Genomic DNA, 23,209 nt, shown 5'->3' with positions numbered 1-23,209 from the left:
AATTGCACCTCAGCACAACCGGCGACTTTCTTCCCATGCACCCGCATCGACCCACTTTCCTGAGGCCACCCCAGCCATCCTGGTCCCAGCAGCCAGAGAGAGTTCTCCTCTGGATCGGCAATATTCCGTAACATCGACCTGGCTTGCCTAATGAAGTGAGCTATTTCATGTGTTCCCTGTGTGTCAATGGCTTGCCACACTCAGGATGTCAGTGAGGGCACAGAGCTTTCATGCCCACAATTCCAAAGGCCACGCAGCCCGCGTTTGCCTGAACGCAGCGCTACCTGGCACAAGCTCCGAGGGCTTCTCAGAGAGGCTTACCCCGGGAGACTGGTGCTGCAGGCCAGCCTGGGCCGATGCCCCCAGGGAGACACCCACCGCCCTTGCGTTTATTGGCAGTGGGAGGAGACCTGGTAGTGACTCAGCTCCCGGCGCACTTTGTGCGCTGTCCGTTAGGGGAAGCCCCTGGAAGCCAGGCACATGCGCCCTGAGGATCCACCGACCCAAAGCCTCCGGTAAGCACAGCGGCAGGGTTCCTGCGGTGAGGGTCCGGCAGCACAGGCGGTGGTCAGTGGGAGTCCGAAGGGGGGCACCGTCTTCAGGATGGAGTCTCTACAGGAGGGGGAGGCCGGGGCGCAGAGCCAGCAGGGAGCTTTGGGGGAGGAGGCGGTGCTGGGAGCGGATGACATAATGGCGGAGGTGGAGGTGGTGGCCCACCAGGAAGCCGACGAGAAGCGGCAGGAGCAGGTCCAGCGGGCACAGCCTGGCCCTGGGCCCATGAGCCCAGAGTCTGCACTGGAGGAGCTGCTGGCCGTTCAGGTGGAGCTGGAGCCGGTTAATGCCCGAGCCAGGAAGGCCTTTTCTCAGCAGAGGGAAAAGATGGAGCGGAGGCGCAAGCCCCACCTGGACCGCAGAGGTGCCATCATCCAGAGCATGCCTGGCTTCTGGGCCAATGTTGTATCCTTTGCAGTGTTTCTTCTGCTTTTCCAGTTGAGCGGTGCTCTTGGGAAGTGTAAGGAACTTACGGGCGGCTCGGCGTCGATGTGACCATTTGGGGAACACGGGTGAGTTTCCACAGACAAATGTGGCTGAAGAAAGCCAGAGCAGACACGGGTACTATTTTCCTGCGTGCGTGAGAGAAACGCTTCATGGTGCCAAGCAGCAGACGTTTGGGGCATCTTTCTGAAGAGCAGAAGCGAGTTCTCAGCAGAACACGTGTTGCTGTGAATCAAGCTATCGTTTTAAGGGACTGTGACTGCTCCGCCTTGCCAGTCCGATCTGGGACTGGGCTTCTTCGGGTATGAGCAGATTCTGCCAGGCCTCAGACACCGGCAGTTCTCTGCATGTCGCCCCTCCCCGTGTCAGTGCGGTCAGCCTCACAATGATACACCCTCGGTGAAACCCGAGAGGTCTGAATTCAGGGGGAGGGAGAGGAGAAAGGGAGGTCATTCATGGATGCAGATCTGAAAAAATCCCCTAGCCGCCCCTCTGGGTGCTCTTAGGCCTTCCCCGTTGCTTCTAGCTTTTCTTTCCGTTGCATCTCGAGGCTCTTTGACCTCAATCAGATTGCAAACCACCCTCAGATGTCGGCCCTGATCACTGACCAAGATGAAGACATGCTGAGCTACATGATCAACTTAGAGGTGAGGCCGAGAAGACTAAGGCTGGAGGGTTGAGTGGGGGAGGGCAAGGGACATAATTTATTCCTGCAAGCAACATTGGCCACCTCATCCAAAAAGGTATTTAAGCTTTCTCCACCTTGTCCTGACAGGTGAAAGAAGCGAAGCATCCCATTCATCTCTGCAAGATCATGTTTTTCTTTTGGAGTAATCCCTACTTCCAGAATAAAGTGTTTACCAAGGAATATCTTGTGAATGTCACTGGTGACAATTGGCTCTCAGGATAGGTAGTGGAAGGAAGATGGTGGGTGGATCATTCCAAGGTGATCCAGCCCCCTTACCAAAACATCCTCTGTCTGTAGAACACAGGGCTTCTCATTCCACTCCAATTCAGTGGTGTCAGGATTATGAAGTTGAGGCCTATCGCCACAGACACAACAGCAGACTTAACTTCTTCAACTGGTGTTCTGACCACAACTTTGCAAGAGGTAATAGGATTGCTGAGGTGGGTCCTCACTGGGAAACATCAGGAATGATGCCAATGTGTTCCCAACTGCTTGGGTCACCAGTCTGAGTCCTGAGTCCTGATGAGGCCTCTCTCGATTGATTCCCCTGACAGATCCTATGTAAGGACCTGTGGCACAATCCCATGCAATGCTACATGAGGATGAAGCCACCTGAAGAGGGAACAGAGATTTCAGGTGAGCTGTTCAGTTGGAACTGGAGCTGTTTGATGCCCACTGTGGGAGGGTTGATATACCTCCCTATTGAGGGAGTCTGGATGCTCATTTCAGAAATGTAGAAATTGAGGCTGCTTTCATACATATAGAAATTCCTTGAGAGGAAGACAGAGTGCCAGAATCCAGGGCATTCAGGTTATTGGGCTGAAAAAGGCACATTACAGACTGCAGTGCAAAGCAGATTATAGCTGTGGAGTCTTAAGCCCAGAGAAGCATAGTGCATGTCCAGACTCATTGAGAAGTAAAGCGGAATCATTAACTTCAATTTGTGGCCCTTGATTCCATGGCTGTCAACCCCACTGAGAGTCATCCTACCAACCCCTTAAGATTGGGCTCCCTGAATGTGCCTCCTTCTCATCCTTGCCACAAACCACAAAAGACTGTTTAGTTTAATGGGTTTTCTTAAGCTATTGCACCATCAGATTTCTGTGTGCTTTTAGTGTACAATGCATCTTGTTAGCTGACTCCTGTCACAGAGACCACTGGGAATGGGGCAGGTATTGTGGAGAACAGTTTGTAACACATAGTAGGAAGAAGTTTAAGAGATAACAAATGGGGAAGAGTTAGGCTCCTCTAGGCAGGCCCTAACATTAAAACATTTTAAAGTATGGCTGAGAGGAAATGCATTTTGACATGGGTTTGTGTTTCTCTAGGGACTCCCAGATTTTGAGTTGAATATGATGGAGTGATCAGAGCTGACATCTGGGACAATCAGCCTCTCAGGTCTTCTTACACATCAACATTAGAAGAAATGGGCATGTAAGGGGTATGGAGGTACTGTGCAAAATGTTACAGTGGCATGTGGGAAGGCGTTCAGGATACAAATTTTTTTTCTGGCATAGGTGATTAAGGGAAAACACAAACATGCAGAAGTGAGGGGAAAAGGGTTTGATTTGTGGAATATAAGATTGCTGGGGGATCGACACATGGACTCTCTGTCACTTGATGACCCAGGATATGGACACTGTTGTTTCTGTTTACATCTTTATTTGGGTTAAGCTTTTCTGCAAGATCCTTATTAGGTGAGGAGCACTCGTAACAGCATTATGAATGCATTTTGTGCTCGTGTGAACCCCAGTGAGGCTCTGTTCTCCCCAGTGATTGGCACTGCACATTGTTTCTAGAGCCCAGGTCCCTTCTATTTTCTGTGGCCTTTTCAGTGTACTTTGCATGAGGTTAAAAATGTAAAGAGAATGTAGTTGCAGAGCATGTGTTACAAGTCTCATACAGGAGGACAAAACACAGTGTTCATTCTAGAGTGGTTGGCTGCTTCCCAGGAACATCTGTATCTGTGCGCAGGACAAGGGGTTGCCTCTGTCATGGATTGAGGAGGAGGATTTCAGTGTTGGGTGCAGAACTTTCTTCCCTGTTCCCAGATAAAACACTTCCAACATGAGCATCCATGTCAGCCACACACTAATAGAGTGCTAAAATTCCTGTCGTATATGGACTGGTCAGCACAGCTTCCGTGAGAAGAGCTATGTTGTTTCAGGTAAGAGGGTTTGACAGTCAAAATTCATGAATCTGTTGTGCTGCCTTCCATGTGCATTCCACACCTCCTGCTCGGTATCAGCAGTTGAGCTTTGAAGATCTATAGCTTAGTTTCACCCCTGCTCCTATGCAGACATCTGAGGCTCTCCAGTGGGAGTCTTGACCTCCTCTGACTACTGTCCCCATGACACACATGCAAAGCCGAAACAGTAAATTATTCTCAGTAAATTATTCCAAAAATAGTGGGAACCCTTTGGCTCCAACAAGCTGGCCTCTGTCCTACTGTGTGCTGGTCAAAGGGCACTGTGGTCCAGTACAGTAACCCTATAGGGGGAGTGGAGCAGCAGATTGGTGTGTGCCCTCAGGGCAACTCAGTTTGGGAAATGTCTGGGGACTTGCCTGTAATCAGGTCATCTGAAAAGGTCTTGTCCCAAAGTTAATGCACAGGAGAAAGTTGAGGAAAGGATCTTGCAATAATTTTTCTAGGAGGTAAATAGATAAGAAAAAGACCATAAGTAGATGCCAGGGCTAGTTTGGGAGCTAGCCTATTTTAAAATGGTGATAGGGGAAGAGCTTTTCCCAAGGCAGGCAGCAAACCAGAAACTGACTAAAATGGATGGGCATGCCATTGGCTGGTGGCTGAGCCATATTGGCCACCCCACCAAGTGAACGTGGCTGCCTGGGCTTCTTCCTCAAATCCTACTTGCAATTCAGTCTAGTGATTTCACATGAGCTCCAAATGTTTAGGTATTATCAGATATCGTGCTGAATTATACAGTCTGTCTAACATTTTTTCCACTGAATATCTGTGCACATGGGCCACAGATGCTAAGGTCGCTGACAGATTTACATTCTGCCTCAGTAACTGTAAAACACCTCTATTATTTCTAGTGTCAGGGTCTTGGTGTTTTTTCATGTTTAAGCTGCTAAGTGTGTGTCTGTGTTTGTGTATGTTTATTTCTCTGTGTGGGTTTGTATCTTTCTCTAACTCCACCTATGTATCTGTCTGTCTGATATGTTTCCACACAGCCTGTGTTAATTTGTACATGCTGATCTCTACAATGGTGCTAGACTTTGTAACTGTGTCTTTGAACATCTATAACTCTCTCTCCCTTCCTTTCTTCCTTTCCTTCCCTTACACCCCTCCTTTCTTCCTTCCTTTCCTTTCCCCCCAACTTCATCTGCATCATCTATCTTCCTATCCTCTATCTGAATGTAGTTTGTAATTCTGAATCTGTTGGCAGTGGCGTCAGATTATTGCTTTCATGTCTGGATGAAATTCATTTTATAAAGAATCTTAGCTGAAGGAGATGAGTTATTTTTGTGAGCCATAATGAACCATTTCTTTCAGGCCTATCTAGCAATGACAGTGTTAAAAAAGAAAAAGAAAAAAACAAAAACAAAAACAAAAAACTGGGCATTACAGCAAAGCCAAAAGTCACATGGATCCTACTCACCCCACTCAGTATATCCAATAGGTGGAACAGTGAAAACGTGTTATACTTATGATCTCCAATGGAATGAGAATTTTCAAGAGATTGTGTCAGATCATTTTGCAGGAGGCAGCTATATAGTTCAAAGATACATGTGGTGTGAACACGAGCTCATTGATGAAATGAAGAAAATGTACTTCTCTCTACATTTTTATTTTGTATTATCCTTTTGAAAACCATCACGTATACAGAATTTCTTCAGGACATGTCATAAACTATTGTTTAGTGAACTCATATCTGAGTTCTTCATTGTGTCAAACAATGTCAAGTAATCATGATTTGTTATGACCTGGTACAGGTAAGTGATGTGAAATAACAAAATGAGAACATACAGAAAGGGCACATCATGGTCTCAGAACCTCACCAAGAGGTTCAGGCGAGCTGAATGCATGTCAGGGATTCAGAAAAAGACACTCATTATTAAGGGCTTTGAGGACAAAGGAAGTACTCCTTGTATATTTGTGTCTTTTAACTCATTTGTGAAGTTTGGTGTATTATTATTTACAGTGTTTTCACTGCCCTTTCTCATTGTTCTCCCCATCTGGGGCTGTGTTATTATGCGGAAGCTGGTTTCTTTCATCGGATCGCATAGGCTCTAATGATATTTCATTTGATTCTCCTCACACTACATAGTTTTAATTTACTTAATGTGATCCTTTTTTGTTTGTTTTCTGGGAATGGGTCTTACTCTGTCTCCTAGGTTGGAGAGCAGCACCACAATGTCAGCCCACTGCAGCCTGGAGACCCCACACCCATGTGATCCTCTCAACTCAGACTCTGGCAATACAGGTGCATGACAACCCTATGTGTTAATTAACTAATTTATTACTTTTTAGATGTGGGCCCATGTTGCCCCAGTGTGGTCTGGAACTCCTGAGTGCAGGCAATCCTCCCACCTCAGCCTCTCAAAGTACTAGGATTACAGGTGTGACCCAGGGCCCTGGAATGGCTTTTTGAGTTTTTTGCTTTTTCTTCTGTCTCCTCACATCTTCTTTTGAAACATGCAGTGAAAGTTTCAATTCATAGACTATAGTCTCCGGACCTGTAATTTCTATCTTTCAATTGATCATCTACATTGGGATTTATTTTTATTTTTTTATATATATTTTTTTAACTTACTAAATGACTTTGCATTCTTCCCTGTGTCATGAAAAACACATTGTTACAGGTAGAAAAGAAAAGCACTTTTTTATAATAAAATACTTTATTGACATTTATTTTCTTAAGGCTTTTTAAAAATTGCATGCTTATTTTTTAAATTGTCATATGAAATGATACATATTTATAACTTAAGGGGTGATGTTCAAAAGGTCATATACATTATGCATTGGATATATCCAGCTAATCAACACATGCATGACTTTACATACTTGTCATTTTTGTGGTGATAAAACTTGACATGCATTGTCTTAGAAGTTTTTAAAGAAAGAATGTGTTATCACTAGTCATAGTCAGCATACTGTAGAAAAGGTTTTTAACCTATTCATCTTTCTAACTAGAAATATGTATTCTTCATCCAACATCTCCTCAGTACAGTCTCTTCACTAAACACCACCCCAGCCATTTGAGTCACTACCTCTCTGCGGTCCGCAAATTAGATTTCATGTAGGAATGAGGTCTTGTACTATTTGCCTTTCTGATACCTGGCTTATGTCGCTTAACAAAATGGCATGCACACATTCACCAGATTCACGTGCATTATCACAACTGGCAGGATTTCCTTCTTTGTTATTGCAGTACATTTTTCCATTGTGCATATGTGCACCATTTTTTTTATCCACTCATCAATTGAGGGACACCTCAAGTTGCCTCTGTATTTTGCCTATTGCAAAAATGTGAAGAGTGCATCAATAATTGCATAAGTGCATGCACCACTTCAACATACTGATTTGTTTACTTGTGGGTGTTCCCTGGTATTCTGATTTGCTGGACCATATGGTGGGTGGTCCTACTTGTAGATTTCTGAAGACTCTTTATACTTAAATAAAAGCCAAAAATGCCTGCACTAATTACATTCTCACCAAAAGTGTGCAAGGATTTCCTTCTCTCTGCATCCTTACCAGACATGAGTTTTTGTTTTTGTTTTTATTTTTTTATATTTTGAATAATAGGCATTCTGACTGAAGTGAGATGAAATCTCATTGTGGTTTTGTTTTGGATTTTCCTGATGGATTAGGGATGATGAGTGCTTTTTACTGTGTCTTCTGGGCAACTGTATGTCTTAATTTCACAGTTGAGTATTCACTTCCTTAGCCCATTTGTTTTCATGTTATTGAGTTGTTGGAGTTCCGTATGTACTGTAAATATTCATACATCTGTATGGTAATCCAACAATTACTCCCACCCTGTAGGATGTGCTTTCCCTCTGTTTAGTCTCCTTTGGTGTGCCAAAGCACTTTAGTTTGATATAACCCCATTGTCTATTTTTGATGGTGTTTACTGTGGTCTTGCAGTCACTTTGAGACCATCATTGCCCACACAGATGTTTTAATCTTCCTGTGAACTGTGAATGCTTAGATAACTTTCAGTTTATCTGTAAAGTGAGAAGGTAACTGTACTTAGCTCATAATACTGTATATGGGATAATATGACTTAAGAAACATAGATTTGCCTAGATAACATCTGGGATGTACTAAGCAGTACATAATCCTTCTCATATGAAATACCTATCAAAATTCTTCAAATATATGGCCATAATACAAAGATAAGTGTTTTATAAACAAAATAAATGTCTTTGGTCCTTAATATCTCTCTACATTTGTCTTTGTAACCTCAACACCAAAACACTCATGTACTCAGTTGTCAGCTGAGCTGGCTGCCAGTTATTAAGACTTAAGTAAACAAAATAAAGATTTCAGAAGTAGATGAAGAGATATGAAAAATCACACTTTTACCATAAGAAATAATTATTCTCAAATGCCACTGCAACTTCAAACTCAAAAAATAATTTAAGTCTAACATATTGCAGTATTCTAAAATCTAAAATTTCCTCTTTGAAGTCCAGTGGTTCATGCCTGGAATCCCAGCTATTTGGGAGGCTGAGAAGGGAAGACTGCTTCAAGCCCAGAGTTGGAGACCAGCACAGATAAGGTAGCAAGACCTAACTCTACAAAAGTAATTAATTAATTAAACAGGGCATGGTGGCACTCATCTGTTGTTCTAGTTACTCAGAAGTTCAAGGTTGGAGTGAGCAGTCATGGCACACTGCATTCCACCCTGGCCCACAGGCAAGATTTTGTGTCTAAAAAGTAATACAATAAAACAAAACAAAAGAAAAACACTTTGAGGTGTTTTTTGGGAGTTTCTGTAATTGCTACAAAAGCATAGACATTGTTTAATATTGAGCAGTTCATGGGGAATGTACAGAGATAATTGTTTATATTGTTTTCCAAAAATCAGGATAAATATGTTAGAATATTATATATAAATATCTAATAATCTTTTGTAAAATAAATACTGACAAATGTCAAACCATTGTGTTTATAGCGTTTTCCTTCAAAACATTCATAGCTTAATTGGAGAAGGAAAAGAAGAACAATAATTGCAATGTACCATGACAAGTGTTACAATATATAAAATTTAGTAACTTAGTTGGAGAGGAAGGATGTTCTTAACTGGGTTTAGATGGGTTTTGGGAACCTTCTTAGGGCAGGAACAATCTACTGGATCTGTAAGAATATGAATTTCCTCAAAAAATATTTGACGGAAAAACATTGTGGGAGAAAAGAAACATTATTTCTATTAATAACAGAAGTACTAACAGTGCATAGGCTGGGCTGTGATGTCTCATGCCTGTAATCCCAGTACTTTGGGAGGCTGAGGTGGGCGGATCACAAGGTCAGGAGATCAAGACCATCCTTGCTAATGTGGTGAAACCCCGTTCTACTAAAAATACAAAAATTAGCCAGGTGTGATGGCAGGTGCCTGTAGTCCCAGCTACTCGGGAGGCTGAGGCAGGAGAATGACATGAACCCAGGAGGTAGAGCTTGCAGTGAGCTGAGATCGTGTCACTGCACTCCAGCCTGGGCAACAGAGTAAGACTCTGTCTCAAAAGAAAAAAAAAAGAAAGAAAAAGAAAGAATTACTTACAGTGCATATGATGCCATCTGCCCAATTCTTAGACCATACTAGCTCAATAAATATTTCTTGCATGAATTCATGAATAGAAGATACTGGAAAAGGATTCTGGAAGGGATTTTCAAAATCCTATAAAGGAAAGCTAAATACCCTTGACTACAATTTTGCCTGTTGCTCGCTATATTCTTGTTTTCCTTACTACCTCATAAGCTCTGTTTTACTTTTTTGTTTTTTTCACAAATATCATGCATAAATCATTCCTGAGATTCCTCCTTTCTTGATCCTTTGATATTATATTTTTCTCTGATGTTCCTTTGTTTGTGCTCCTGGGTTTATATGCCAACAGGTACATCAATCACCTCTTCTGGCACTCTTCTGTAATACAGAGGCCTGGTCACTGCGAGGCCTGGTTCCTAGGCTCCCATAAAAATTACTTCCTGTTTCAGTTCTGTCAAGGGATGATGCTGCAGAGATTAGAGAGCAAGAAGATGAGAGAAGCCAGTTTGTGTCCCTCTCCTTCTCAGCAGGGGATATATTTCCTCAATGATTCCATGGCCAGCAGAACATGCTCTCTGTGTTTCCATTTTCCATGTAATGACCCTAATGCTAGACTGGCTCTTCTAATGCCATTTTCTCCAGTTGTCTTCTCTAAAAGATTTGGGTACTATTTTTGGAGATTTAAATTAAAAAACTGATGTGGAGATCGAGACCACGGTGAAACCCCGTCTCTACTAAAAAATACAAAAAACTAGCCTGGCGAGGTGGCGGCGCCTGTAGTCCCAGCTACTCGGGAGGCTGAGGCAGGAGAATGGCGTGAACCCGGGAGGCGGAGCTTGCAGTGAGCCGAGATCGCGCCACTGCACTCCAGCCTGGGCGACAGAGCGAGACTCCGCCTCAAAAAAAAAAAAAAAAAAAAAAAAAACTGATGTGGAAGTGGGGCACGGAAGTGCTGGGTAGAGCAGGGCATGGTCCTTGGCAAGGGCTCCACCGTCAGGCCTGTGCTTACTGACCTAGGTGAGGACACGCACTTCTGTTTTCTTGCCCAAATGTTGCATTTCTCAAGACCACCCTGGCCTGCCACACCTCCATCCTGTGATACAAGAAACCTCGAGGCCCTAGCAGGCAGTGACACAGCAGCTGGGTGTCTAGAGTAACCATCAGCAGAATAGAAACAGCAACTGGACCTTGAGAAGACACGAGAGGAAAGAGAGCACAAGGACGGAGGCGGCAGGCCATTCACTGCAGAAGAACACGGAGTTCCGTGAGACTGTGGGAGGAGAATGCTGACCTGTCCCATTCCAAGGGAAAACCACCTTCCCACTGCATCTGCCTTCTGGGTCCCCATCTATTTGCTGACACCTTCTACTTAATGAAACCTTGTACTTACTCCCCAAGCCCATGTGTGAGCCAATTCTTCAAGTACACGAAGGCAAGAAATACCGGGATCCAGAAAGCCTCTCTTTCCAGTAAGGCAGAGTGTCTGATGGAGCTGACTAACACAAGCCACCTACGTATGGACCATGTAACACATGCCCACTGGGAATTCAGGAGCTATAAATATTCACCCTTAGACGCTGCCTGGGATTGGAGCTCCACAACCGGTCTTCATTGCACGCCCAGCGGAGAAGGGGATTAGGGTCCTTTTCCCATTTCAATGAGTCTGTTTCCCATGCAGTGTGCTTTCTATAATACTGCAGTGTTACCTCATTGCATATATTTGACAAAATAAGTTACAAACTATAAGTAATGTGAGAAGAAAAGAAATTGTAGAGAATAAGGAAGAAAATGAAATGTATCAGTAAGGAATGTTTTTACTTCATATAACAGAAAAAGTAAGTAAGGAATTTCTATTTTTCATATGTGAACCAGCCATAGTTAAGCAGTTGCTTGCCTTTGATCAGTCGCTCTGCTGCACGGTAGTAGCAGTGACTTTTTTGCTATTTTCTCCAAGGTGAAACCTAGCTGAATTCAACACCATGTTGAGTCCAGTTGTTCCCAGCCCCCTTTGCCCACACCCTGGTTTTCTTCAGTGTTATCAACTCCTAGTTTATGCAGCCATTTTAATAGTGTATTTTTGCTAGTCATGTGAAATAGCTACCTGAGATTTTCTATGTTCCTGCAGTCACCTAGTATTTTTGCTGTCTCAAATTATGTGCCTTGCTCGTTTTTCTCCTCAGGACACTATAGGATGTTCTTTAGCTGATTTTTTAAAAGAGCATTGGTAAACCAGTTTCATTTCCCTCAAATACTTGTGAGAATTTCTGAGAAACTTATACAAGTCCCAGCTAAACACCTGGCACTGGCCCACTACCCATTCAGCTGCCTGTTGCTGACTTCTTTCTTTAGATAAGATCCCCCAGGCAACAACTGCATGTGTCGCCTTGCCTCCACTTGGTGTCCTAAAGACCAACATCTAATCTTTAATACATCTTAAGTCAGATATAGCATAAAGGGTTTACAGGATACAAAACAACAATCGGACACAAGAGATTGAGTGATTCTTTTTCGACTCTTATTTGTGATTATTTTGAGGTTTGTCTTATAGGAAATTAGAGACCCAGAGAATAGTAACAGTACTTCTTCATCTACCCTAATGCATCTCAAACATCTGTCTCATCATTTGCTTTGTATGAGATGTCCATGTATGAGCTCCCATAAAACTTTGCATAATTTATACATGCAAATGGTCCTATGAAACAATATTATTTTTAAAGATAAATCCACATTCAAGAGTAAATATTTTCAAACCAGAAGTAATTTACAGAAATTCTACATAATGTGTCATAATTATCATAATGTGGAAATGGGAATTCAGACAAACTTTCACATTATTACTGAGAGTTCTTTTCCTTGAAGACCTATAATTCTGGCTATCTGCATTCCAGGAATATTTTTATTATATTTTACCATCTCATAACCAAATGGCCCACTAGGTTAGATATTCCATGATAGAGTGTTTGACTAAAGAGTCAATAACTCTTGCAACAGAGAACATCCCTGGAAATAAGCCTAGAAATTAGTTGACCAGAGTCTCAAAGTTCCCAAGGCCAATCCTTTGGGTTCAATCTCAGACTGTAATAGTATTTTCTGCAGAACAGTGGCTTTAAGTAGGCTGGTTTTTTCACATTTATAATCTATTGGTGGAAAGTCTGGTCCTAAAGTAAGAGCAGGGGATGCATCTGTCCTTTCATGACAAGTTTGATACTCAGAAGATGATAAACTTATAGGGAAAAAAACAATTTTCTCCATTTTCCTTTGACCATCTATTCCCAGATGAAATTAGAGTAAATTTATGAACAATATTTCAAAATATTCTGGAAAAAATTGAAGAAGAATATATTAAGAAAACTTTAGCCAATACCAGTCTTTGGCAACAAAGTTAACCATTTTACCTACACAGTATAAATGTATTTACAAATAAAGTATACACATAGGGAAATGTTTCTTGCCTTGTACACACTTTCTCCATGATGTCCTAGGCACTAATTTAAAATAGGTCATTGATTGAATGACAACTATAATCTTAATGCAAATAGTACAGTAGAAAGTTTTTTAAAACAGAAAACTTGTACACATTGGTTGGTCTTCCAGTTGTACTGTTTCTTTTGTATGCATGTGTTTATGTCTATGTAATTTTAGATAGTTATAGAGAATAGATTTCAGGCAAGTAATTAGAAAGTAACCAGATTTTCTTTGTAATAAAAAGGAAAATGATTAACTTTTATTGAAATTTTAGTTGAAGAGTAAAACTGAATAAGAATTTATTCTGCTCAGGGAAAAGATGTATTGTGCTTTACAGACTGAAGGAGTGCTTTCCTGAGTTACCCAGTGTTGGTATTTACTGCAGAAATAGATTTCTTTTGGTAGACCTCTGTAGCCAGCTACCTGCAGAGAAGGAAATCCTACTAGAATATAATAAATAGAATAAATATTCTTTCATTGGGGTGAAACATTCACATACGATATGCTTTTATATTCAGCATAACTATAAACATTTAGTTTTAATACACTTTTCAGAAAACTAAAGTAATTATAAAAATTAACGAGAGAATTGTATATTCTTCATTTAAAAAGTTTTAGCCATGCAAATCTGAGAAGTCCACTCTGAAATACCTGAAAATGAGATATGAAATGAATTAGAAAAGAAAATACAGCAGAATGTACCACATGTATTTTATGTGTTGGATGTATACGCATCTATTAACTTTTAGTGGCAGACAGAGTGCAGTCTGCATAATTGTATTTGTAATACATTCCTATGCATGATATATTCACACGTAAATATTTATCTGAAGACTAAAATAGAAAGCTAGGAAAACACAACATGGCATATATGCTGAATTACATTTAAGCAAGTATGAATTATACAGTTAAATGATCTCTTTAAGGGATTAATTAGTTAAAGTTCCTAGGCTCTTTCAAGCTAAGAAACACTATGTAAGTGCTATGCACTATCATGGTAACATAAGAGTGAGGCATAAGTGATTTGTAACCTGATAGGCTCTTTGAAAGTGTGTCTAGCCAGATTGACAGTTTTTTCTAACAGGGTTTTATGTATTGGAAAGTGCTTATGAAATTTGAAGATGAAATTTGCTCTATTAAAATCATGCTAATCTGCAAAAGCAGTCTTTGTGCTATATACATGTAGAGTGATGTTTCTCAAAATAGAAGAAAATTTGGGATATGATTTTGAAGGCAATATAATAAGGTAGAATTTTCACATAAATTTTAATTTGTTTATGATCACTTGATTAACTCAGCTGTTGCTCCCTTAATGAGTGCAACTGAAGTCTAGTTGATTTGCATAAAGGTAGCCATCCCATTTTTATAATTTTAAAGACAGTCAGGAGACTATTCACTGTTACATAAAGCTTATATAGATTTTATTACCATGTTTCAGTTATGTATCACTGCAATAATGTTAATTCTATAATGTAAGGCATTACATTATAGAAAAAAATCTCATTTTATTTTTATTTTCATTTTTATTATAGATTCAGAGAGTACATGTGCAGCCTTGTTACAAAGGTATGTTGCGTGATGCCGACGTTTAGTCTTCTATTGATCCCATCACCTAGATAGGGAACCTTGCAACCAATAGGAAGGTTTTCAGCCCATGCCCCTCTCCCTCTGTCCTCACTTTGGAGTCCTCAGTGTCTAATGTTCCTATCTTTATTTCTGTGTGCACCCAAGTTTTAGTTCCTATTCGTAAGTGAGAATATTCTATATTTGATTTTCTGTTTCCTTGTTAATTTGTTTAGATTAATGACCTCCAGCTACACCCATGTTTCTGCAAAGGACATCATTTTGTTCTTTTTATGACTGTGTACAATTCCAGAGTTCATATATACCACATTTTCTTTATCCCATCCACCATGGACAGGCTCCTAGGTTGACTCAATGTCTTCGCTATGGTGATGAATGTGAGAATTCGCATGTCTTTTTGGTAGCTTTAATGATTTATTTTCCTTTGAATATATACACAGTAATAGGATTGCTGGATGGAACGGTAGTTCTATTATTAGTTATTTTAGAAATCCCCAAACTGCTTTCTACTGTGACTGAACATTCTCACCACGAGTATGTGAGTTCCTTTTCCCCTGCAGCCTTGCCCACATACATTATTATTGTTATTATTATTTTGGTTTTTTAATAGTAATAGTCATTCTGACTGGGTATGAGATGGTATCTTGTGATTATGATTTGGATTTCTCTGATGATTAGTGATCTTGAGCACTTTCGTTATGATTCTTGGCCACTAGTATGTCTTAAGAAGATATTTTAAATAAACATAAAATTATTGCCTCTACTCATACGTGAAATTCTGCCTATGTCCTTCTCTCTTCTCCTACTATATGATTTTACATAGATAATCGGTCAAAAAATGTGATGTGCTGGTAACATATTTTATTTAATACTTGTAAAATGTTTTTCTTTTAAAAATACCACCTTTTAATTTTTAATTGTTTTAGTTCCTTGGAGGTGGCAATGGGGACAGGGAAATTTTAAAACAATTACTTCATAAGATGATTCCAATGTAAAGAGTATATTGTTCATTATAAAATTATTTTGGTTTTGAGTAAAATTTTAAAAATGTATACAAATACAAAATAATATAAAAATACCAACTAACTCCACTTAAAAATAACAGTTATTAATATATTCCTTTTTGTATTTACATTACCTCTGGTTGTAATTGGAATATACGCCCTCAGGTTCATTTCCTTTCTTCCATTTCTGGAGGTGCCATTATCATGAACTTGCTATTACCTTCATATTTTTTTAATTTATTAAAATATTTATTTGTAAATAATACTAGTGTTTTCTAAATTTTCAGTGTGTATGTGAATATTCTAAGGTGTGTATTATTTCACGTATTCTTTGTTAACATTCTTGTTCAGAGCTGCCATTATTGATGGCATAGTTCTCAGTCTACTGAATTCTCACATTCCATGATGTCTTTATTGGAATACTACAGTGAAAAACCTTCCCTATGCCTCTAGGTACACTTGTGTGAGGGTTTCTAATGAATACACTAAAAGAATGGCTGGACTGCAGTGTGTGTACAGTTTTAACTTTGAGGGGATGAAATATTCTCATTAGCTCCCTGTACTACCACTTTATTACTATTGTTGATCCATGCTAATTGGCTTAGCACTTGTCTTAGATTTTTCATTTTTAATAAAGTATTATTATAAGTTACATTGATTAGAACCAGCATGTGTGTGTTAAATGTTCATTTTGTTTAATAATTATAGCTATTGTCAGGCCTCTATCAGTACGTGAGAAAAAATAAAATGTTAACAGAATGATGACTTTAGTAGGGTGATAAATCTGAAAATTTAACTTTATTTTCCAAACACAGTTCACACAAAATATAGATTCTGCTACTTCTTCACGGACAGTATGCAGCACAGTGGGTGATAATCAATATCCACTGACTCAGTAGTGGCTGGGGATGGGTAGTTTCTTCCAATCTTGCCTGGTGATGGGAGAAGTATTTGACATCGTTTTTTGTTGTTTTTTTTTTCCTGTGTGGTCCACTTAATGACACTCCCAGATCATCATATGACGGGTTTGGGGAAAGTGAAGGAAATAGTATGCTAGATATATGTAATTATGTGCTGGAAATAGAAGCTGAGCACACAGAGAGTATTAATTGGTCTGGCCACAGTGATTTTGTCATTTCTCGTATACCTACAACTATTTATTTCTGGGCTGTTTGCTAATGACTATTTTTTAAAGAATCTGTTTCAGCAGCAATGACCTAACAAATGCAAGTACATGTTTAACTAAAAACTATTCAATTTCCCTTCTATCAAATTATGGGTTGAAAAGTGTCAATAAATACATGGTGTAATCATAAAGATCATAAAGCCTTGTAGTCGATATTGGGACCACAAGCTAAAAGTAATATCCTGAATATAGAGGGCAGAGGGGAAAAATCAGCTGCTATTTCAGAAGGTAATACTTAGTTACATTAAGAACACTATGCCTGAAGATGACCTTTTCATAGGTTTAATATGTGAATTTGGAAAAGAATTAAGCACATAATTCTGAGATGCCTAGCTTTTTATTTACATCAAATTACTAATTTTTTAAATCAATTATGTATTTTTTTAATTCTAATTTTTCTGCAGTTAAGAAATATGTATAAGTAGTTGTTAATATGTTAGCTCCATTAGCTACAGAAGAAATTCCAAAAGAATTGATTAATGCCATTTAGATGTTTCAAACAGAAAATTAAACAAAAAAAATGGTTTGAATTTTTAATCAATTATTGGAACCAAAATAAAGCGGTTGAAATTTTGTTGTTCCAGAAAAAAAAATTGAACAATGTGATAAATGATTTGTCATGTTCAGTTAAAAAGCTAACCATTGTTGATGACTTTTATTGGTGAGAAGAGGCAATTTTGGAAAAGTTTGCAAATAACTTTATTTAAACATCAATGTAAAATTAAAAGATATGCATTTTCCAGAAAATAGTTATGAATAATTATTGTTAAGGAACAGATTAATTTACATAAATACGTTCCAGAATCATTATTCTGCCTACTATTTCTAATATTTAAATAGTAAATGTAGTTATTTTTCTATTTTGCTTCAAGATATGTGGTTTTCAATTTTTGAAAGGATTTCATTTTCAAAATTAGTTGAAAGATAATTATTTCATAGATCCATCGATATAGCAAAAACAATTTACCTGTAAGGAAATAAATAATAAGTTAACAAAATAACAAGTTAAATAATAAATGATTTTGAATATGTTAGTACTCTTTTATCCTACAAAAAGTTTCCATTGGAACAATAAAGGTTTTGGTCACTCGAATTTTACTAAATATCACTAGATTGTCCTGTGAATTGGTGGAAAAAAATTACCATTCCTTACATTATTGACTACACTCAGTATTATTATTTAATAGTTGCCAAACTAATGAATGAAAATTGGAACCTAATGTGGTTTTGATTTATGTACCTGGATTACTAATGAGCTCAAGCATCTAGCCATTTTTCCTTGGTCATTTGACTTTCTTCTTTTCTAAAAGGGATCTAACAATTTACCTGTACTACTTTCTTTTACTGGGCTAAATTGTATATATGTTTTCTTGTATATTTGTAACAGTTATTTTGATTATTTTGAATACTGGTATTTTTATTTATATTTTTCTTAGTGATTTTTTGTAGTTTTATAAACACCCAAGATAATTTTAAGAATTTATGATCTGAAGATTTTCAGAAAGCTAATTCAGACATCCTTTGTGCCCATAATGCTAACTTAAAATGAAAAAATAATTTTGCAACTTTAGCAAAACATACTTTAAAGATACTAATTAGAAAGCCCTGAAGTGTTCAATTCTTTTTAATAAAACTTGTGTTTAAATAGTCATTTCAACAAAATCCTTCGCTGTTACAGTAAGAACCAGTTATTAAATGTTGATTACCTAGCTCCTAGATGGTTTTCTAAATATTTCATAGTTGTCATTGTGGTAATAATCACTTAGCATACTTGTGAGAATTACTGGTTCTCCAGGTCTCATTTCAGATGACTGAACCAGGATTTTAAGGAAAATAGCTAGAAGTATCAAGATATATATTTTATGACCCACATAATTATTTGGGGATATTTGTGAAACTCTGGTCTGACAGGTAAGAGAAAGTAAAACAACAACAACAACAACAACACAGAAAACAACAACAAAAACAGAACCAAACAAAAACAAAAGAAAGAAAAAAAAAAAAAAAAAAAACCTTCAAACAAAGAACAAGCCAGGAGTCAGGAATAAATACGTTATCCTTTCCTAACTCCAGCCTTCTCAAGTCATATGCCCCTATTGCCCCCATCTTCTTTTTCATTCTTGGTAAATATTACTCCATCTATCTAGCACTTCACAGTTGTAATTAACCTATTAGCTTGCAATTTGCAAAAACTATGAAACTTACTTCTGAAAATTTTCTTTAGGTTCATATTTCTAGCTATGCACTATGTGTGAGTTAATGCTATGTATAGCTATAAAATAGCAGTATTTAACAAAAATGTTTTACCACTGTGGCAAAATTACCTTCTGTAAATGATCCACTGCTACTAAGATTACATTGACAATATGGACACTGTACTGACATTTTGAATTTTATATGATAAAGGAAGATTGGAAAGTGTCTTCAGATGTCATTGTCTATAATGATAACAGTTAATACTTGTATTAACTTCTAAATTTTTCTGTGCTAAAGCAGGTGTGCAGGTATTGGATGAACAGGCAGGTCACTGAAGCATAACTGTGGTTAAAGTTGTAAAAGTTTTGGTGAAATTGTACATAACAACATCTCCACAGAAAATTTAGATTTTGGCTCAGCTAGGAGATGTTGAAGAAAATGATGTTTTTTAATTCTTAATAATTCCCTAGCTGGTTCTTAAAGGGAGTCAGCACAATATTCTGGAAAGAGGTAGTTTTGTAATCCGAAATTAGACTTTAAGAGAAGTTAATTATTTTGAGACCCAAATTTCAGTTGCATGAATTGGGGTCTAAAATTTCTAGTACCTGTGTGTGTAGTTATAAAGATCATATAATAACAATTGATTCTATTTGCCTTGTACTTTGCTGTAAAACAACGACATCATTTAATTGTGTTACTTAGTATAGCTTTGTGTGGTCATTTTCAAGGAACATTTATCTCTTGATAAATAAAATATTAATACTAGCAGAGAATGGTACTTCCTCCAACATTGACATTGCAGAGCTCCAGCTGTTCTGTAAAGAAACTGACATGAATTGAAAAAAAAAGTGGATGATTGAAGGTTACTTAGGGGCCAGTCTTTATTTACTAAGACTATATAATTCTCATAAGGGACACACAACCTGTGAAGGGTTGGATGTCAATGAGGAAGAGTCATTGAGAAAAGGCTGCTTTAAGGATCATCCTCTACATTTTTAGCTTGAAATACAGGGTATTTGGTACTGTGAATTTCTGAAATAGTGGAATACTATAGGAGGAAACATGTTTGGGTGATGAAATGAAGGTCTGGTTTTGGTATGTGGAGATGTAAGGCATACAGTCGGATTTCTCAAGTCTGAAGGTCAGAATAAAGATATGGTCTGAAGTTGGGAATTTGTTAATACTCAGCATAGAAAGTGTATTTTAGCCTTGAGGAAACCCAAAAGAATCCATGACTGAGACCTGAACAACTTCAACACCTACAGATTTAATAAAGATGCCAACAAAATACACACCAAGTTCATATTAAAATTAATGGGAAAGACAAACTACTTAGTGAGAGGTATTCATGCAACTAGCATTTACCTACCTAGCTGTTAGCAAATTTATGACAAAATAAAATGTATAAAGAATTTTTGATTGGATTTCCAACTATACAAAACAAAAACCACTCACATGTTAGAAGTCAATATTCAAAATTATATTATTGTAATGGTACTATTTAATGGTAATAGATGAAAGTGAAAGTTATTCTGAATTAAATCAGTAGACAACATATTTTCTATCATTGTCTTTCTTTTCTTCTCTATTTGTGTGTCATTTTAACTCACTAAGCAGTGAATCCTCTTAATTCCAATGCTTTTTATTGAACACTGCATTTGTTTTTCATATGTGCAATATTATACTGCCCAATAGAGAAGAAATGCAGAATTTGGAACTGTTATATCAGAAACACCTTTGCTTTTTCAGATTTGGGCATCAGGAGTGTGGTTTATTTAAGTATTCTCTTCAGGTTTTGATTTTTCAGATTTCTGTAATGACTTCTCCAAAATAAACAACATCTGACCATGATGACTACAATAAAATTAAAATTATGCTGGCTTTTAGGAAAATTTTATAAATTTAGCACTTTTTGCAGTGGTGGTGGGGCAGTGGAGACAATGTTTTGCTCCTGTGACCCAGGCTGGAGTGCAGTCCTGCAATCTTGGCTCACCACAACCTCTGCCTCCCGGATTCTACTGATTCTTCTGCCTCAGCCTCCCAAGTAGCTGGGATTACAAGCACCTGCCACCGTGCCCAGCTAATTTTTGAAAATTTACTAGAGATGGGGTTTCACCTGTTGACCACGCTGGTCTTGAACTTCTGACATCTGGTAATCTGGTATTTGAAGCCTCACCTGGCCTTCAAATTATATTTTCATATCCACTCACTCACACAACTTTTCGTGACTATCTGCATGTTCTCCTCAGGCAGGGGAAAAACAGGATCAGAGTTCTTGAACAATTTATGAAAGAATGAGAATAATACACAAGGTTTAACCTATTCACAATACTGTATTTAGTGAATAAATACATTACTTTTAAAATTCTACAAAAAGTATTGACTAAATAAATAAAATATATTATTTCAATAACTCTAAAATATGTGTCCATGAAGACAACAGAGGAAAGCTTCAAAAACATAAACAAATAATTGAGGCTGGGCATGGTGGCCCACGCCTCTGAGCCCAGCATTTTAGCAGGCCAAGGTGTGTGGATCACTTGAGGTCAGGAGTTCTAGAATAGCCTGGCAAATATGGTGAAACCCAGTCTTGATGAAAAATACAAAAATTAGTTGGACATGGTGACATGTACCTGTAATCCCAGCTCCTTAGGAGGCTGAGGCAGGGGAATTACTTGAAGCTGGCAGGCGGAGGATGAGGTGAGCCAAGATCCTGCCACTTCACTCCAACCTTGGTGACAGGGCGAGACTCCTTCTCAAAACACACACACACACACACACACACACACACACACAAACACACGAAAATAAAAAATTTGTACTAGAAAAAGTACTCACAGTCAAACTCACATATCTAACAGAAGAAAAAAAAATGTACTTTAAAACAAAAGTTCCACAAAAGGAAATAAGAAAACAAATCTATCAGCTTGCATATGAAGTTCAAATAATAAGCTGAAGAGAATCAAGGGGGGAAAAATTAAAATTTACAAGTAAGTACTCTAAAAGAAACTGAAAGTCACTCAAAAACTGTCTGAATTCTATGTCTCTACGTTGCAAACATGACCATAAAATTTGCCAGGAGCCGAACAATCAAAATGTATCTTAAAACTCAATAAACACTTCAAGTCTCACATAAGAATTATAATGGAAAATGGACATGTCTGCAGCATTTCCATACAAATCTGAACAAACACTATTTCTTCGTACTCATAGTTTCACTATTCTAAGAAAATAACTTCCATATTAATATTAGGGGATGTGACAAAGCAGGTCTTTATCATGATAAGTAACACTGGGTGTCCATACCACTACTCAGGTGGGCCTAAAATCCTAGCCAGGTTCCCTCGCTGGACAAACACCGAAGGTCCCAATCATTTTGCAGCCTCTTCACACTTCCTCCCGTGTGAGCCCAGTGTGGTCCTCCAGATTCCCTGAGTAGTGGCTTCTCTTGTCTCAGGGGAGAGGACAGTGTGAGTGATGATGGCAGAGGGGAGAAAGCATGTCAGGGGAGTCTTGGGTCATTGTAACAGAAAATGATGGGCCTCAGAGAGCCATTTTGGGAGGACGTAGACACAGGCCTCAGGGGACCATCTGCGCAGAGGGTGAGAGCACCCTGGTTGAGCCCAAACTGAGCCTCAAATGGTAGCCGGCCTCAGGGCAGGGAAGGGAAATGGCAAGGGATGATGAGACAGCTATCGCTTGAGCCTTGCTTCTCACCCACTTACCTTAGACACTTATGACTCTTAGGTGGCTTAAGGTGCCCCAATCCTGAAAGGAGGGTTTTACAGTTCCCTGATGGCCATTTTCTCTGCCAGCCCATGGATGGCCTGGGATTGCTCCCTGCAATCATCTCCCTGTGGGGCACAACTCCAGGAAACAAAGGCCTCTCATTCCCCAGCCCTAGACTGCTAACCTGGCCTCCTCTCTGTTCCCTCTCTAATGGCCTCCCTCCCTTGGGAAGTACTGTAGGGGATTGAGCCTGGCACACATGGACTGTGAGCCCTTTGGAATTGTGGACATGGAAGACCTACTGGCGTCCTGAGTGTGGCAGGCTCTGACCAATGATCTGGGGGACTGCAGAAGTGGGCACAGGACAAGGCAGATCATGGCTCAAAGCCAATTCCCCAGAGGCCAAGGAATGACCCCAAGGTTCTTTCCCATGATGTCCCACTGTGGCGCCCACTTCAGCAATCCTGCCAGAACCTGGGCAGTCATTGTCAGCCAACCAGCTGAAGAAGCTCAGGTAGGAGGTGTACTGCGTGCAGCTGGAGGTTTGACCTTCATGATCCCACAACCACTGGACTGCAGTGGAATGAGACATCCTGTATCCTGGAGAGAGAGGAGTCAGAAAGGTTCA

At 39.0% G+C, this 23,209-nt stretch overlaps 1 protein-coding gene across 1 annotated transcript; it reads left to right on the top strand.

Moving 5' to 3' along the window:
- Positions 1-528: 528 nt before the first annotated feature.
- On the top strand, positions 529-22,287 carry LOC139360931 (testis-specific Y-encoded protein 3-like). The gene is made up of 9 exons (XM_071089421.1): positions 529-957; positions 1,566-1,643; positions 1,772-1,883; positions 1,982-2,124; positions 2,239-2,417; positions 6,180-6,268; positions 6,843-6,948; positions 9,767-9,921; positions 22,106-22,287. Exons 1-9 carry the CDS (start codon positions 604-606, stop codon positions 22,285-22,287), a joined length of 1,398 nt encoding a protein of 465 aa, XP_070945522.1. The 5' UTR covers positions 529-603.
- Positions 22,288-23,209: the final 922 nt, after the last annotated feature.

This window comes from Macaca nemestrina, chromosome Y (genome assembly GCF_043159975.1).
Source record: "Macaca nemestrina isolate mMacNem1 chromosome Y, mMacNem.hap1, whole genome shotgun sequence".
Taxonomy (NCBI): domain Eukaryota; kingdom Metazoa; phylum Chordata; class Mammalia; order Primates; family Cercopithecidae; genus Macaca; species Macaca nemestrina.
This window is presented reverse-complemented; position numbering and strand designations above follow the sequence as displayed.

Coding starts and splice junctions, on each gene's coding strand:
- LOC139360931 (XM_071089421.1), top strand. CDS start 604: ATGGAGTCTCTACAGGAGGGGGAGGCCGGGGCGCAGAGCCAGCAGGGA. Junction 958..1,565: donor CTGGCTTCTGGGCCAATGTT/GTATCCTTTGCA, acceptor GACCTCAATCAG/ATTGCAAACCACCCTCAGAT. Junction 9,922..22,105: donor CAAGAAGATGAGAGAAGCCA/GTTTGTGTCCCT, acceptor TATTAATATTAG/GGGATGTGACAAAGCAGGTC.